The sequence below is a fragment of the Mus pahari genome, chromosome 4, assembly GCF_900095145.1.
Source record: "Mus pahari chromosome 4, PAHARI_EIJ_v1.1, whole genome shotgun sequence".
Lineage (NCBI taxonomy): Eukaryota > Metazoa > Chordata > Mammalia > Rodentia > Muridae > Mus > Mus pahari.
Genome location: NC_034593.1, coordinates 48994700 through 49011047, shown reverse-complemented (window position 1 = coordinate 49011047; position 16348 = coordinate 48994700). Strand labels below are relative to the sequence as shown.

The window sequence follows — 16348 nt, the reverse complement described above, 5'->3', positions numbered from 1 at the left end:
TGTATAGGTAGTTTAAAAGCTTCTATACTATATGTATGATTCTGTGTCTGTGTTGTAGATAAAGGAACAAGGCTAAATAAATGGAAATGACTCATTATTATTCCCAACGGTAGTAAGTGATAAATAAGTCTTGAGTGAAAGTAGAAGACAGTCCTAATTTCCAAGGCTGCACTCTTTACATAATTGATATCATATGCATTAAAATGTGCTTGGCTCTTTTCCAGTTTGTACAACACTTTATTATTAATTTTAATGGTTGCTTCCTAAACAGTAAAAAATGTTTCAAGAACAAGATACAAGGGAAGGAAAAGGAAAAGGAAATTTGTAATGAGTACTTTTTGATAATTGAGTCAAGATGTAGAAATTGAAACTACAGTAAAAGTTTTAAACATAACTTGGAGGTGAACCTTGACTCTGTGAAACACTGCTTTTCCAGAAGAGGCTGTTCGAACCCTGGCAATAATGGCTAAAATCAACTCCCCAAGTGTCCCGAAAACGAATAATCGATGGAAAGCAACCCAAAGAGAGAATGTAGGGAGTTCTTACAAGAGAGCAGACTGAATAATGATTTACTTTTGCTGCCTGCTTTCCCCAGTTGTGGAGTAGCCTTGGAAAGTTGGGGGTCAGGCAGCCCTTATGATTGATGGAGGTTGTGAAAAGCAGCTGTGAGTAGCCTCTGCATTGACGATTCTGGGATGCTGAGAAGAACCTGAATTTCTCCACTCCTATGATTTGACTTGCTTTATTGTCTGGGTGGAGGAAACAGCTCTGTGTTACTACATTTGTTGGAAACATCATTAGTAATAATTACTTTGCATTGTTACTACTGAAAGCTACAATTTGTAACAGCAGAAGCAGCAGCAGCAGCAACAACAACATTACCATCACCACCAACAACAAAATTACATAGCTAACATCTTAAAAAGAATATCTAGGTATGAGGTGTATATACCTGGCTGAGCAGGGCCTAGGAGGCACCGGTCTCCTCTCTGGTGCCCATAATTGCATTGTACACTTAGGAGTGCAAGCAGACCGTCCGAGCACCATCCAGAACCCACAGAGAAGAGTTAGGTGATTTGGCGTTTTAGTTATTAGTAGTAATCTACGTGTCTGCAGCCAGTAGATTACTACTAATATAGTTGAACAGAACCATTTTTAACTGTAGATGGTAAATACATTTTTTTTAAAATTAATTCCAAAAAGCCAGTAAACAGAGTACCAACAGACTTTGTGGAAGCAGTTTGGTTGTCCAGATCTCCATGCTATTTAAAATATCTATTTTGAAATTAAAAACTCTGAGATATACAAATAACAGAAAAATATTATCAGTATAGACAGTGCAGAAATTAGTTGACAGAAAAGTCTACTAATCCAGCCCAGATATTACTCATATGTTTTAAATAGGCAGTTATGGGTTTGTGCAAATAATTAAAAGGAATATCTTCTGAAAAATTGAAGGTATGAGAATGTCTCAACAGTGTGTTAGGCTTAGGCAGTTGAGAGAATCAGAAATGAAACTGTTTATTTAAGAACACCACGCTGGGTGTGGCAGCGTATGCCTTTAAACCCAGCACTCAGGAGGTAGAGGCAGGCGGATTTCTGAGTTCGAGGCCAGCCTGGTCTACAAAGTGAGTTCCGGGATAGCCAGGGCTATAAAGAGAAACCCTGTCTCAAAACAAAACAAAACAAAAAGAAAAGAACATATGGAAATTCTGGAGTGGAAATTATAGTAACTGGGATGAGAAGCTCACTGGAGGAGTTCAGAAGGTTTGAGCTAAGAGCAGGAAGGGTCAGCAGGGTTGCTGCTAGGCCACTCCTGACTGTCCAGATCAAGTAAAGCCTCATGGGCTTCAAATAGCACGAAGAGCACCGATGAGCATGTAACAAGAGGAAAGAGAGCAATGAGAAAGAAAGGGACAGTTAAAAAAACAGTGACAAGGAGTTTGGGAGAAATAATGGTGTGTATAAAAATCTTCAGTGCACTCTAAGTAGAATAAAATCATTGTGACCCATACCTAGGCAGTGTGGTCACAGCACTGAGAGGTTTTCTTAATTCGTGATTCTATCTCATTTTGTCTCTATGGGTCTATTGCTCATTAATAAATTGGATTCCCAAGGCTGTATTCTTTTGATGTCTCCACTATAGGAAACAATTGTGAGTAATTGCTTTGTAGTCTTATTTTATTGAGTTTGCAAGAGTTTAGAAACTCTCCCTAATAGGAGAAATTGGAAAATAGCAAGTTTAGTACTTTAATATGTCAGATACATTGCGATCATTTTTAAATGGTAATTTTGAGGGGTGGCTATGATGAATGTGGTAAACTTGTAAATTTCATGTAATTTGTTGAATATATATATATATATATATATATATATATATATATATATATATACATGTGTATATTTAGTATACTTTAGGTGAATTCAAAACATGTTTTATAAGGGGTGTTAAAGTACAATGAGAAATTAAGGATTTGGGGTAGTAACCTTATTTTCTTGTCTTGTTTTAATTAATCATTACTCTTACAGTGTTTGCATAGAACATTTTTTCCTTCTATGTAACACAATCAGGTGTGCTTTAAAATATTTGTGTAGAATTTTTATTAAAAGTTCAAAATCACTATTCCATTTTTTTAAAATCATTTAGATTCAGAAAATAAAGTTGGGACTTTTAATTGATGTGTAAATATTTTATGAGCTTTTAAATATGTAACACAATCAGGTGTGTTTTAAAATATTTGTGTAGAATTTTTATTAAAAGTTCAAAATCACTATTCCATTTTTTAAAATCATTTAGATTCAGAAAATAAAGTTAGAACTTTTTATTGATGTGTAAATATTTTATGAGCTTTTAAAAATATTTTAGTATTGAAGGTTGATGGGGTTTTAATTTAAATTCATAAAATTTCACCTTAACTTGGAAGTCAGCACTTACATTGAGTTCTAAATATCTTATGAGTTGGAGATTTCTAACGCTTATTAAATGTCAGCAGACAGGATGAGAGAGCAATAGTTAGTGTAAACAACATGTAGCTGTGGAACCGGAGTGATGGACAGCTCAGCAATTGTAAGTGTACTTTCTGCAGTTTGTGAGGAACATATTTCAAACTCCGGCACCCACAAGCAAGACCTTCCCTAAAGGGCTATGACCCCAGCTGTGTGATCTGACTTCCTTTCTGGCCACCTTAGCATATACAGGCACATGGCTATGTCCCCAGCTGTGTGATCTGACTTCCTCTCTGGCCACCTTAGCATATACAGGCACACATCAAATAAACCCTTTTCCCCTGAGTTGCTTTTACACATATTGTTTCACCACAGTAGTATTAAACTTAAGTAAAACATATCCCTTTTCTAATAGGTCCAAATCAAAATTTTATACTCACAAAAGCATGAATAAATTAATTAGTAAATCAATAAATCTTAAAAACTCTTTGGGGGTGGTAATTTAGGAACCACAAATTGAAGATGTTGATTTGTGAGTATTTTTACTGCAGAAGTACTTATCTGTTGGTCTAATATAAATTATAAGTTTAAAATGTATGTGTAGCTTAAATGCAAAGTATACCATAAAATGGTTGAATATTAGTGTAAGGTCAAAACTCTGAACCACATCTGTTAAGTCTGTAAATTCAGGTCAAGTACTGGAGGATACTCCACACAGTTTTTGATGATGAACTGTGAGATAAAATTGACTATGTTAGGAGCTATCATTGGCATTGTAGTGTTGTGGTGGTTGTTTTTGGAAGCTCACTTATTGTCTGCTGTTTGTATGAAAATGTCATAACTTATTTTCAGTGTTCTCTTTGTATTTTGCTGCAGTTGAATGGCCTTAGTCTCCTTCTCTCCTAACTCTGTATCCTGAAGTTACATATCAGCTCCTAAAATCTACTATCAAGTTGGTGTGAATGTCACCAAAATTTATGGCTATTTTCATGGTTTCTAGACATAAGTATTCAGAAAATCTGTAGACTCAAATGATCAAAATGAATTTGTATCTTATGAACCACTCCCCTATTCACATTGTTTGATCAGAGGTTTATTATCCTGCTTTATTCTTCTTATAATCTATATTCTAAAAATAATATCTTGATTTATATCTCCTTTATTTCTAATGCTATGATTTTTAATTTTAATCTTACCTTTTTCTTACAGGGTTTTATTTTTGTAAAGCTTTAGCTATGATTTGAACATATTTTTCCCTGGAGTTTCTCCTGGTGCTGTTGAGATTGCATTCTCAAAACTAATACAATTCTTTTAAATTTTAATCTTTGGACAGTATAAGAATATTTTTTAGTTTTGCTTGTTCTGTGTTTGAATGAATATTCTTTCCCTAGTTTTCAGATTATTATTTTTTTGATTCTTGAGAAAACTTGGCAAATAAACAAGCAAAACTAAATCTACTTAATAAATATAGTAATGATTATACTGTAACATTACATTGTTATATATGTATACTTTGTCTATTTAAATGAATATTGTACCGTTCAAAGCTTGAATAAAAAAGATGTTAAGTTTTTCTGATTTGAAACATAACCTTAAGTTGAAATCCAGTCAAAGTTAAAGGAGATAATAGTTCCTTTGTCTCTTGAAGTATGGCAAAATGGTTCTGAAATTAATCTGGAAAAATTAATAAGATCACATGTTTACGCCATGGTAATCTTGATTAGCAGCTATTTAAATATAAACCCAAGAGCTGAGCCTATCACTGGAAACCTTACATGACTGTTCACCCTCACATGTGACAGATTTGTAACAGACTTGATCTGCGTGCATGACAGTATCACTGAAGAAGCATTCCTGTGTGATTTTCATTAGCTGGTCTTAAGGGAGGTCTCCTAAGCCCGGTGCTTATATCAGGACTGCAATTCACTATTTAATTTCTTACCAACATAGCCTTTTAAAAAACAGAAACAAACATCAACAATTTCAACAAATACCTATACTGTAAATAATCCATGTATATCCTTTTAACACCTTATTTTCATCTTCAAAATGATTTTAACTTATTCCAGGATGTGATGGTACACACAATTAATTCCAACACTCAGGAGGCAGAGGCAGGTGGATCTCTGAGTTCAAGGCTAGCCTGATATTCAGTGAGGACTACCAAAAAAAAAAAAAAAAAAAAGATTTTAAGTTAAAGATTGGTGTGTGTGTGTGTGTGGGTGTGTGTGTGTGTGTGTGTGTGTGTGTGTGTGTGTGTGTTTTACTAAGAGGGGTGGTATGTGTGTGTGTGTGTGTGTGTGTGTGTGTGTGTGTGTGTGTGTGTGTGTGTGTGTGTGTGTTTTACTAAGGTCAAGTACATTTTCCAATTCTATTTAGAATTTAATAACATTTTATTCTAAAGACTTTTTTTTTAAACTTTTGTGTAATTGGAATTGAACCTTTAGAAAAATATTTATTTATATCCCACTTACCCTGTGTGTTTCTATTTCTTCACCTATATGTACACTCTCGTGCTTGACACATTGTAGGTGTACAGATAAGAGGACAGTTGGTTACGTCATTCTCTTATATGAGTTCCAGGGATTAAGTTGGGTTATCAGACTTGCTGTCAAGCACTTTTGTATATTGAATCATCATATGGCTTGTAGTTCTTTGATGACTAAGGATGTTGAACATTTCTTTAGCTGCTTCTCAGCCGTTCGATATTCCTCAGTTGAAACTTCTTTATTTAGTACTGTACCCCATTTTTAATAGGGTTGTTTGATTGCCTGGAGTCTAACTTTTTGAGTTCTTTGTAAATTTTGGATATTAGCCCTCTATCAGATGTAGGATTGGTAAAGATCTTTTCCCAATCTGTTGGTTGCCGTTTTGTCCTATTGACAGTGTCCTTTGCCTTACAGAAGCTTTGCAATTTTATGAGGTCCCATTTGTCTATTGTTGATCTTAGTGCATATGCCATTGGTGTTCTCTTCAGGAAATTTTCCCCTGTGCCCATGTGTTTGAGGTCCTTCCCCACTTTCTTCTCTTTTAGTTTCAGTGTGTCTGGTTTTAATTTGAGGTCCTTGATCCACTGGACTTGAGCTTTCTACAAGGAGATAGGAATAAATTGATTTGCATCCTTCTACATACTAACTCCAGTTGAACCAGCACTATTTGTTAAAAGTGCTGTCTGTTCTTCCACTGGATGGTTTTAGCTCCTTTGTCAAGTATCAAATGACTATAGGTGTCCAGGTTCTTTTCTGGGTCTTCAGTTTTATTCCATTGATCTTCCTGCCTGTCTCTGTACCATTATGGGCCCAGAGTTAACAGTTTTAAGATCTTTTTCTTTTCACCCATTTTGATTAGTAGCATATGCCCAATTCCTGTATAAAAATAAATATATGTTTCTGAGTATGTTCTTAAAAGTAGAGATTAATATTTATCCGTAAAAATTAGTAAAAATTTCTAAAACAATTAAAAATAAAGGTAAAATATTGCTAATTTCTCATGGCACACTGTGGTATAATTAGTAAATATATCTTTTTGAAGTAAACACTTGACAAAATTTACATTTAAAAATTCACAATTTTATGTGTGATTTGAGAAATGTGTCTTGAGGTAATTTAAATATTTTGGACATTTCTTTATTAAAACACCAAAAGTATTTAAAATGTCTTTTTTTTAAAGGCAATAATAATTTTTAAGGAAATAACAGGATTGTTTTTCTTGTATGTTGCTTGAGAACTAGCAGTGAACTAGCAGTGGGTGGAGGTGATGAGACGTGTTTTGATTGCTTTAGGAATGGGTTGAGTTATGCTCTTAAAGACATGATGTAGATAACATCAGATAATTTTTTAAAGAAATGGGATTGTTTTTATGTGTTCAGAACAAAATGGCAGGTGCATATGGATGTTGTATTTGAGCCAAGTTGTGCTGTGCATGTTCAGTGATAACCATGAAAGTTTCATTTACATCTTACATGCACATGAAACCTTTTAATTAGACCAGTGTCTTTCATTACAGAAACACCTGCTACATTTCCAGACACTGTAAAGGAGAAGGAAACACCAACCCCTGGTGAAGATATTCAGCTAGAAAGTTCAGTTCCTCACACAGATTCCGGAATGGGAGAGGAGCAAGTGGCTAGCATCCTGGATGGGCCAGAGCTGGAGACTGCTGCGGGTCCTGATGCAATGAGTGAACTTTTATCCACTTTGTCATCAGAAGTAAAGAAATCACAGGAGAGCTTAACTGAACATCCCAGTGAAATGCTGAAGCCTGCACCATCCATATCTAGCATTAGTCAAACCAAAGGTATTAATGTCAAGGAGATACTAAAAAGTCTTGTGGCTGCCCCAGTTGAGATTGCTGAATGTGGCCCTGAGCCTATTCCATACCCAGATCCGGCACTGAAGAGAGAAGCACACGCTATTCTTCCTATGCAGTTCCATTCCTTTGACAGGTATGTACTGACCTTCTAATCTTCAGGGTCCTATGCATAGTAAGCTCTGTGAACTTGCAAAACAGTAGGAGGGTCTCAAGAACATCTCATTTATCAATGTTGATTCTTGCTTCAAAGACTGTCAAAGTGCTCGTCGCAGGATTGAGTCTGGCATGAGGCATATCACGCTGGAAATGGTGCGCATAGCATTGGGTTAGAAACTGCTACTCAAGAATGAGCACACATTAAGGAATCTATTTTTCTCTTTTGCTTTACTTTTCTCCATATGAAATGGATAGGATAACTCTCTCCAAAATCAACTCTGATTCTCAAATTCTTAGTATACTGTTATAAAATATGATAGTTATTATTATAGATTAAGTAACTTCCTTTAAGTAGCCACAGTTAATTTTAATTCTAAGTTAATCTTTATTGAAAAATACATAAAGAGGTTTGTATTTTTGGTTGTCAAAAAAGATTATAATTCCTTCATCAGTATAAAAGATTTAAATATTTGAAAATAAATACTCTTGTAAGGCATTTTGAACATAACTTAGAACCTGTCCCATATATCTACATTTAAATATAAAATCATTCAAAAATTTGGAAGCAACTGATTCCTTTTTTTAACCCATTTCATATGCAATTAAAGTAGCTCAGAGAATCAAAATAAAATCATATAGACACAATGAATCATTGCATTTAATATATCTTCCAATTTAAATCAAGTGCAGGCTCAGAAAAATACTGCAGGTATTCACTAATTACCTACAAGAGTGCTTGCTTATTGGTTTTGCTATATAGTTTAAATTATGTTTGTATGTTGATATGTAAACCAAAGAAGGTATAGGTTTATTATAAGGACTATTTCTTACTTATTTTTAAAACATATCTTTATACCAAAAATTTGTGAGATATTATTGATAATCAAGTGCTCTCAGCTTGAGTGATAAAGATTTAATTTATGAGTAAGTGTTTCTTAAGCTAAAATATTAAGATTAATATTAGGCAAAGGAGAATTAGCATTATTAAGGTATTACTGAATAGTTACCTAATGTCACTTTCACAAGTAGTCATATGAAAATGATTATTAAAAGTTTCTAATAAGTGACAAATTATAAGATTATGAAGTGTAGAAAATGCCTTTCTGTTCTGAAAAGTCTTAGTTAAATAGTTGTGAACTCTGTTTTTTCATGTTTATTCAAATGGTGTTTGTTCCTTCTGGATTTCACATTACATCTCTATTTCACATGTCCAGTTTATGTTTTTAGGATATGAGTGTGTTTATGCCTATGCCTTTGTTCCAATCTATGCCTTTTTCTATGTACACATAAGACTATCAGTCTATATATTAAATAACACAAATTAATAAGCTAATTGAAGTTGTCAGATTTAATTTTAAATTATATCTTTACTTTTTGTGAAAATACAAATGAATAAATCCAGGTAATTATTGAGATTTGCAGGAGAGAGGATTCAGGATAATTAAGGAAAATATTTTTGTGTTGATTTGGATTTGTATTCAGATTTCTTTATTAAAACTTACAGCTGTCACCTTAATGGTCACTACTCTTAGTTACACAGCATTTATACTTTTAAGAATGTTATTTTGGAACACTGGGACTTTTCCTGTGTTCCTGGTTGCACTTGTGCAAAATGCAATAGGAGTGAAATCATTATTCAAAATTGTTAACAAGTTAGGATGAAATGGAAGAGCACAAAGCATGCTTTTCATGTTTTTATTCTTTTGAGGAAGAGTCTCCATGTAGTTAATATATGCAGTAGCTCAAGTCCTAGCAAATGTAAATGATGAGGTGATATTGATGAAAGGAGGGGATTGAGGTCTCAGGGGCACTGATGACGGATTGAACAGAAGCGGCCTTGCGCTGCACGTAACTCAAGTCTGTCGTCTTCACTACTCAAAGCAGTAATGGGAGGTGGCAGTCTGAAATGAGTTGCCACGGCGAGGAGTATTATTTTTGAAATGCTTTCACACAAATCACTAGGCCCTGCATACAACTTAGTTTCATGCTTTAATGTCATCAGGAGGCACAAATTGGTGTGTCTAATTGTTTGCCACCTGCCAGCAAAATGAGCTGCCAGCCAGCCAGACGGGTTTGATTGTCTGTCAGCCATTCAATAGATTGAGAGTGACAACATCAAAAATGTAACTTCAAACTCTGAAGCCTTGAGCAGCTTTGCAGAGACATCATCCCCACAAGAACTCCTGGACTGCTTCATTTTCCATTCTATTCCTAGCATATTGCTGACATTTACCTTATCTGTCCTAAGGTAGCTAGCTATAATTGCATTATGAGGTATATAAACATATTTCTGAAACACTAAAGTCTGAAATCCAAGTTATGACATTTCTTTTAACAATAGATTGCATTCCTCGAAAAATGGGATCCAAGATGACAGACATCCTTTAGAATGAAAGTCCAGAAAGCTCCCAGTGACAAACAGAATTACACAAGGCTTCTTCTATACATAACATATTTAGTTTTACTTTTAGTTGAAATAACTTAAACTCAGTTTCTCAGTTCTTTACCTAGCACTATGTAATTGTACTGGAAATCACTTGTGATATTCCTTTTGTTAACCAACTTCTTATTGGTCTGTTACAGTCATTGTAGCAATGTGTTTCTTAGCTTAGACTGTCAGTTTGGAAATGACATGCATAGGCAACTGTAGAAACTAGAGTTCTCTTCACTCACCTACACTAGTTGTCTCTTCCCATTTACGATAGAGCCATGGAGAATTTTGATGTTTTACAGTTTATAATTCTTAATATGTAAATAGCAACATCAAATTTTAGAAATGCTTAGGTCTAGTAAAACAAACTTATTTTTAGAATTTGATATTTCTTCACATTTTTTATGGTATTCTTTATATAGATGTTTTTATCTATTTGTACAGTAAGTGAAGGTTCCTTTTATTTTCTCATAGTATCAGTGAAGATATAAAAACCTGTCTTTGATTATACTGAATTACCAAAAGGTATATCTCCCAGACCACCCCTCACTTCAGTGTGTGTAGAGACTGCATGAAATTTGCATTATTGAATGAAAGCATATCTGCTGGTTTTGTTTCTAACAGCCATCTGGAAATGGATATAGCAAGTTACAGAATTCTCCGGCAACACTGCATCTCTGGTAGATTTACTAGCAGACTGTGGTTTGTTAATAGTTCTAGTCAAGCTGCCACTGACTGCACCATTGTTAGCTTTTCTCCAAATCTGCCAGTAGAGCTTTGGCCCCACTATTATCTAAAATTAAACTCTGCATTACACACAATTAGCTTGGGAAGATAATAAATGAAAAAAATGTGATTGTTGATATATTTTTTATTATTATCTTTTAAAAATTGTAAATTTAGGCTATTTTAGAAAGCTTGCAATTGTATGACTTCCTTGACTAACAGAAGTCATTACAGTCAATATTATATAATATATGTCATCTTGTCTTGTTTTACAAACTTGTTTAGTGTTCAAATCAATGTAGCCAAGCAAACTAATAATGTATTTTTTCCTCGCTTTTTAATATTTTGCCTCCAACTTGTTTTCTTTTGTAAACAGTGAACATCCCTAAAATAAAATCTGTGGCTAAAATAAGTAAGACCAAATAAACTGTTTACTTAAACTTTCCTAATTGGAACAAAGTATAAGCTTAGTGTATGTGTATTCTCATTTCATTAGATTTTTATCATTGGCTTTAGTGCTCAAAATAAAAATATAAGCCATGTATGTAATAAATAAATGTACACAAGTAGATCTTACTTCTTTAACCACAGAACTGAAGTCATTTTTTTAAACGTACAGTTATTTTGTTGGTTTTGTGTTCCTGCTTCTTTCTGTTTGTTGCAGGATCTGTGTTGATTATATCATTTGAAAGACAAAAATAAATATATTGAAAATTATTTATAAACCTGCCAGCTTTTAGCAGTCAAATATTCTATTGTAACGTCTCATTTCATTCTGCCTGGAGTGGACAGGGTATGATGGATTTGACTATGTGGCTGTACTCTTTGTTCCCTTTGTCTTTCCTGGCATCTACAGAGAGTTTAAGTGAATTAAATAATCTCTTTTCAGTGGTGCATTGATGAAATACTATTTATACATTTTTTCTGGTTTTCTTCAATACTTTATCAAGTATATAAGCATAATAAATGAAGTATTCCATCATTAACCCAGTGCTATCTTATGAAAATCAATAAGCAGTTACAATTCCTAAACTATTTAGCACTTTATTTTTTTCACATAGTTTCTGTTTTTTACACAAGCCTTTTTGGACAAAATGTGATAATGTGGGAATGAATGACCTATATATAATCTGCTCTTGGTGTTCCTTCCCACTGCCACCTCCATGCCTTGGACATCCTCCACTGCAGTTAAATCTCTGCATATTTATGCCAGAAACATTTTCCATTTTATTAATTTTTCTTTGCCAGTTTCATAGACTTATGGAATACATTCTGATACTCTCACAGCCTGCGCTCCTTCACCTCCCTACCATCCCTGTCAACTACTCTCTCCTTACCAGTCCCTTTCCCGGATACATGACTTTTGATTTTGTTTGTGACCTATTTAGTTCTAGCAGACCATCTGCGAGGGTGCTGGAACTATCCACTGGAGCCTGGTGGGGTCTCAGTGTGTATACGACCGCAAGTTGTGATGCCCCAGCTTCTTGAGTCTGACAGTGGCAGATAATCCAGCAGTGAAGAGTGTGCCTCTGGCCCCGCCCTCCACCAGAGCCACTGTTGATGATCCCATTTCATGCACTTGTCATACTTGCTCAGAATTTGTGATTGCAGTGGCTTTGTCACAGCCTTTCTGCCCATCTCCTGCTTCTGTGTTCATTTCCACCCCATCGTCTCCATTTCCACTGAGCCTTGGAGCTGGTGGTATATATGTCTTTAGGGGTCAGTACTCATCTGAAATTTATTGTTAGCACCCTGTACATCTATGAATCTCTGTATTTATTCTCAGTCACTGAAAAGTCTTCTCCATTAAAGCTATTTGTTTGCATGTAAACCTAAATATTTGAATGGCCCTTTGACCTTGTTCCAACTTAGATAACTGTATTTCATTCTCCTCCAGAGCCTATTACTTCCTATGGGTCTTTAGTAGGTTTGACAGTACTAGGCATAGATCCCCTTGTGTGGAGAGGACTTCAATTTTAATTAGACTGAAATTATTTATTCTTATAGTAGCAATGCTATTATTTCACTAGTGAGAATATCTTGCTTGGCTGGTTCATCTTGTGGTTTGTAGAGTTCACAAGCAGGTAAGACCATCAACATGTTTTCTTACCGAGCAGTTTGGATAGCACTTACTCATACTATGAAAGGTAGACATCAAAGAGGAAGCTTCTAGCTCAGTTCCACCATGCAGCCAGTGTAGGGGATATACCATGTGATGTGGTCTTATCATCTAGCTCTTATAAGCAACCAAGAGGAATGGCAAGAGCCTGTATTAGTTTCTAAATCCTTTGAAACTTGGATAAACCATTGAGGGAGACTATTGGCCCATGTTTTTGTGAGCATCAGTTTACTTTATTTTCCAGTCTCATCCATTTACCTATGAATTTCATTTCTTTCCAGCTAAACAAAATTCCAATGTGTATATGAACCATATTTTCATTATCCACCAGTTGATGGACATATAATCTGACTCCACTTCCTAGCCATTGTGAATAAAGTGACAGTGAATACTGATGAGTAAATACATCTGTAGGAGAACATTGAGCCTTTGACATATATTCCCAGGAGTCAAATAGTGGAGATATACAACCCTTGTATTTGCAGATTTTTGAGAAATCATCACACTGATTTCCATAGTCAGTGTACCAGTCTGTACTTCTAATGACAGTTAATAAGGATCTCTTTATCCTCACATCAACAACATTTATTGTCATTTGATTTCTTGATAATAGTCATTCTGATTATGAGATGGAATCTCAAGGTACTTTTATTCTGCATTCCCAGAAATTGAACACTTTTAAAAACTGTTTTTTCATCAGTTGTAGTTCATTTTTAGAATTCCTTGTTTTTATCTGTAGACCTTTATGGGGGATAGGTTGGTCGGTTTTCTTAATATATTTTTAATTGTGTATTCTATTATTAGTCTTCTGATTGCTATATAACTGGCAAAGAATGTTTTCCTGATCATTGAAGATAACAGTTGGTCCCAGTAGAATCTTTAAACCTCCTTCTGAAACTTTACAAGTCAGGCCAACATCATCTGCATTGCAATCAATACTCTTATCTTCCAAGCTCCTAAAGAACATCCCACTGAACTTTGAACACTCACTGGCTTTTCTATTTAAAGTTCCGATATGTACCAGAATCTTTCCCAAAACATTGTCAGGTCTTTGACAGCCTCTTATATAGAATTGTATCAACATACAAGCATTCTCTTAATTCTCTTCCTATTTGTATCTCTTCTGTTGTTTTCCCCTGGTTTACTATTCTAACCAAGTCTTTGAGTGCTATATTGAAGCTGAGTCAGGTCTTTGCATAGGCTGGTCACTTTCTTCAGGGCCATCCATAAAACTGAAGTTGATAAGGGGTCCTGGTGAAGGCCTGGCGTGTGTCTTGGATTTCCTATGGGAGAAAAAGGGAGAGTGCCCTAACCAGAAGGACGTTCATCATGGAGTCTCATACAAGAAAAAGCATACCAGGACCTAAGTGGCCTAGAGAGGAGAAATGATATATGCTCCTGGGAAAAGAAAGCAGGTGGGTATTAGCCAGTCTCCAAAGAAGCGAGAAAGGCATTGTTGCAGGCAAGGTTGGCATAGCATCCTAGGAAAGGTAAGAAAGCTATTAGGAAAGCTCCTAATCCAGCTTTGGTGTTGGAACAGGACTATTAGTGGTCTTAGGCACAAGAATTTTCAGTTTTCTGATTCTAGGCAAACAGTTTGATCATATTAACTAAAACAATTTGTCTTCAAAAATTCATAAAGTTATTGGTGAAGACAAATATCTATAAAATCAGTCAAACTCAGATTTTTGTAAAAATAAGTTGAGCCCTTGTCACATTGTAATCCCAACAGTTTGAGCATACCTTCCATTGAAAATTATTTAGTGCATATTACAGAGCTTTCTTGGGGATGCTGGTCCTAAGTTGATATTTTCACATACAATGTCTTTAGATGTTTTAAAAGCATTTTCTATATATATTTTTAGTCTTTTCAAGCTTCATAAGACTGTTTCCTTTATATTCAGTTGTAAGTGTTCTGTTAAGATATATTCTTTCCAAAGTGGTTGTACTGGTTCCTCAGAAAATTGGACATAGTACTACCTGAGGACCCAGCTATACCACTCCTGGGCATATACCCAGAAGATGCTCTAACTTATAACAAGGAAATATGATCTACTATGTTCATAGCAGCCTTATTTATAATAGCCAGATGCTGGAAACATCCAAGATGTCCTTCAACAGAAGAATGGATACAGAAAATGTGGTACATTTACACGAAATACTCAGCTATTAAAGACAATGAATTTATGAAATTCTTAGGCAAATGAATGGAACTAGAAAATATCCTGAGTGAGGTAACCAAATCACAAAAGAACACACATGGTATGCACTCACTGATAAGTGGATATTAGCCCAGAAGCTCAGAATACCCAAGATATAATTCACAGACTACATGAAGCTCAAGAAGAAGGAAGACCAAAGTGTGTATACTTCAGTCCTTCTTAGAAGAGGGAACAATACCCACAGGAGTAGATACTGAGACAAAGTGTGGAGCAGAGACTAAAGGAAAGACCATCCAGAGACTGCCCTACCTGAGGTCCATCCCATATATAGTCAATAAACCCAGACACTATTGCGGATGCCAAGAAGTGCATGATGACAGGAGCCTGATATTGCTGTCCCCTGAGAGGTTCTGACAGAGCCTAACCAATACAGAAGGCAATGTTTGCGACAAACCATTGAACTGAGCACAGGGTCCCCAATGGAGGAGCTAGAGAAAGGACTGAATGAGCTAAAGGGGTTCGTAACCCCATAGGAAGAACAACACTGTCAATCAACCAGACCCCCCAACCCCCGAGCTCCTAAGGTCAAAACCACAAACCAAAGAGTTCATGTGGAGGGACAATTAGAAGAGGATGGCCTTGTATGGAGCCATCAGTGGGAGACAAGGTCTTTGGTCCTGTGAAGGCTCAATGCCCCAGTATATGGGAATGCGAGGCTGGGGAGGCAGGAGTAAGTGAGTGGGTGGGTGGTGGAACACCATCATAGAAGCAGGAAGAGGGGAGATGGGTTGGAACTAGGAAAGGGGATAACATTTGAAATGTAAATAAAGAAAATATTTAATAAAAATAATATCCTTTCTTGTTACTGCTAAAATACAAAGCCTCAAACTCCTCGTAGGTTTTTTCACTGTGTGGACAGCAAGGTCAGAATGTCCCACGATTATGACTTCTTTCAGGCTGCATCAGACCCAGACTGCATCAGCACTTTTGAAGGTTCCACAGTAATATCAATACCCTAAAGTGCAGTGATGATCTACAATATGCAGGCGCTGTGCCAAGCCCTTTGACAGCAGTTTTATGCAGTGCCGATGACTGGAAATTTCATTGTAAGGGTGAAGAGAAGTGAGTTGACAGAGACTCACATGCCCCATCCCACATAGCTAGTGGTTGTCAGCTCTACACCTCTAACCCAGTTTGAGACACTAGAGGATGTACTCTAAGCTCTGTGCTTTACCTAACTCAATGGTATTACTGGCCAATTCAAAATGCTATTCATAAACTTTCATTACAGAATTTTTATACTTAGTTTTCATGATACTTCTTGTAGGTTCTACATAGGGTAAGATATTATGGATAAATGCTCCTGGATGCTATGGGGGGTATATTTCATGAAAGTTTGCCCGTAATTGATAATGATGACAATGATGTGTTAGTCAGAAATCTCTCTCTCTCTCTCTCTCTCTCTCTCTCTCTCTCTCTCTCTCTCTCTCTCTCTCT

The 16348-nt window shown here is 35.7% G+C and overlaps 1 protein-coding gene across 8 annotated transcripts in view; it reads left to right on the top strand.

Moving 5' to 3' along the window:
- Positions 1–16348, top strand: part of Nbea (neurobeachin) — a 554101-nt gene that overhangs the window by 195013 nt on the left and 342740 nt on the right. For all 8 annotated transcript variants that reach the window (XM_029537485.1, XM_029537487.1, XM_021195277.2 and 5 more), the window contains one exon: positions 6952–7390. In XM_029537485.1, coding sequence (XP_029393345.1) covers positions 6952–7390 — 439 coding nt within the window. The remainder of the gene's footprint in view (positions 1–6951; positions 7391–16348) is intronic.